General features: G+C 54.9%; 1 protein-coding gene across 1 annotated transcript in view; it reads right to left on the reverse strand.

Annotated features, from left to right (window-relative positions):
* Positions 1 to 2,133, reverse strand: part of CACNA1H (calcium channel, voltage-dependent, T type, alpha 1H subunit) — a gene marked incomplete at its 3' end in the record, with an annotated part of 35,748 nt that extends 33,615 nt beyond the window's left edge. Inside the window, exons 1-2 of the mRNA XM_010133257.1 lie at positions 2,029 to 2,133; positions 1,383 to 1,516 (exon numbers count right to left, since the gene is read on the reverse strand). Of these exons, the coding sequence (XP_010131559.1) occupies positions 1,383 to 1,516; positions 2,029 to 2,121 (227 nt within the window). The remainder of the gene's footprint in view (positions 1 to 1,382; positions 1,517 to 2,028) is intronic.
* Between the last annotated feature and the right edge of the window lie 210 nt (positions 2,134 to 2,343).

The raw sequence follows: 2,343 nt of genomic DNA on the forward strand, positions 1-2,343 counted from the left end.
ACCCGCCGCGGCAAATCGGGGGTGCCGGAAGACGGCTGCATCAGAGGGGAGGTTGGTGCTGCTGTCTGTGCGCTGCCCAGATACACACTTAGCTCTAGCATAAGAAATAATGATGAAGAAGAAATAAAGAATACATGGGGTGGCTTTAGCAGGCTCCAGCCCTTGGCCTTGCTGCTGATAAAATGCTACCAGAGCCAATCGGACACGTGGTCCCACCTGTCCGGCATCTCATCACTGCAGCCCCTAATGCTGCTCAGACAGTTCAAGAGGAAACATTGAGCCCTCTCCTAACCTCTGCTAAGCCAGAGGCTGGTGCAGCTGGAGAGCACAAGTTTGTAGCCTCCTGCAGAAGATGGGTTTACAGGACAGTTACAGGTCTTGCCCTTTCTGTCCCCCATCTCTACCCTTCAGTCTGAGTCTGAGCCTCGCTACATCTTTTAGCCTCTGCAGCACCCTGTGGCCAAGGAGGCACTGGGAGTCCTGGCATCCCCTTACTGGTTTTGCTGGGCCCCTGTTTTGGTTCTCCTAGCTGCCTAGTGTGTGCCATGACCCCATGGCACCAGTGATGGACCATAAGCAAAGCCCACTAAGGTGTTGTCCCTTCTTGGGGCGCACCAAACCCAGCCCAGCTGGGAGGGTCTCCTGCTCCTTTCCAGGAAAATTCAGTAAATTTGGTCTCTAGCTCTATCAAAAGAGGAAAAAACCCACTGTTTTCCCAAAGGTCTTTGGGCTCTTGGATGAGGGAGGAGAAGCAAGGGCCAGCGAGCGATTCATGTGTCAAAGAAACTCAGCTCACTGGCCAGGGGCCAGGGACTTTTCATGTGGATTTCCAGCCTCTGCCAGGAGACTCTCGGGTGCTGGAAGAACCTTTAATTCAAACCAGGTGCCTCTGAAAGGAAAACACTCAAAAATGCAAACTTGGTTCCTTCCCCTCAAAAAAAAAAAAGACAACAAACCTACAATGCTGAGGGCAATCAGGCACATTTCAGTGAACTATCCTCCCTAGCACACCACTCCCAACTGTCCGCTCTGCCACCACCTCTCCTGATGGAAACCAAAGCCACCGGTGGAGCTGGAGGGAGAAAAACTGAGCCCAGCTCCTGCAAGAAGCCCCAGATCGCAGGCTGGCCAAAATCCACTGCAAACAGCTTTTGTTGCCCTGCCCTGCTCTCTCCAGGAGCTGGGCATCAGCTCTCCCATGAGCCGTGGAGGCGATGCTACAGAGTTAGGATGGACAATGCCAACAGCACTGAGGTCCAGCAAGCCTCCAGTCTTCACTGCTGCAAACCAGCTGCTCGCCCAAATCTGACGCTCACCAAAGGATGCCGTGAATGACAACAGAGCAGCATGGGGGAGAGAGGGACCTCCCATGCTGGGCTTACCCCGCGATGACAATGAAGAAGTCCAGGCGGTTCCACGTGTCCCCCAAGTAGCATTTCTTTCCGAAAATCCCCAGTGCGATCATCTTGACGATCATTTCCACGGCAAAGAAGGCAAAGATGAAATCATCAAAGCTCTGCAAAAGAAAGCAAGGGAGGAGGGATGCTCCTGCATTGCTGCACACTCACATCAGCGGAGGGAATTAGAGACCTGAGTCCAACAAGGTCTCCTCTTGCACCACCAAGAGCTAAAATCCCTGGGCAGAAGCAGCGCTGAGGGCAGCCCCGTGTTTTCCCCCAACTCGGACCGGCCAACAGCACCCACAGTGCTGAGATAAGGGGATAAGCATGTTTTGGGCTCTGCTTTCACTGCAAACTCGATGGCTTCGCTATAAGCTCCCCAAGCAAGGCTTGGCTACGTGAGGGCCGGCACAGCCTCACAGGGGCTTTGCCTGCTGACACTGTGTGTTCACATCCGAGCACCAAAATCAGCATTTTTTAAGTGCTGGTGGGACAGTCAATGCGGACAGGACCTGGGGCACAGGGCCACCTCCACCGCAGCTGGGGCCAGCTCTGCTCCAGCTCGGTCCTTCCTGCTCCCCATCAACCCAGGGCCACCGTTAAGCTAAAAGCAGCAGCCAGGCCGTACCTGGAGGATCCTGCAGCGCGGCGAGTCGCAGGCGATGTCCTCGCAGGGGTGGAACATGCCCAGCGTCACGCAGTTGAGCAGGATCACCAGCATGCTCACCCTCTCGAACCACCTGCACGCAGCCTGTCAAGGAAGCAACGGACCCAGACGAGCACCCGCGTGCAGCCACCGCTGAATCAGAAGGGTTATGCTGGTCTTTAAGGCAAAGGCACGCATCTGCTTCTCTAGGTTAGACTTTATCTGGTTTTGCATGGGACTCTGCCTGCTGTTTAGACACCTACACACAAACCGACAGCGTGTTCTCCCCACGCCGAC

Source organism: Buceros rhinoceros, unplaced genomic scaffold, assembly GCF_000710305.1.
Source record: "Buceros rhinoceros silvestris isolate BGI_N320 unplaced genomic scaffold, ASM71030v1 scaffold8143, whole genome shotgun sequence".
Lineage (NCBI taxonomy): Eukaryota > Metazoa > Chordata > Aves > Bucerotiformes > Bucerotidae > Buceros > Buceros rhinoceros.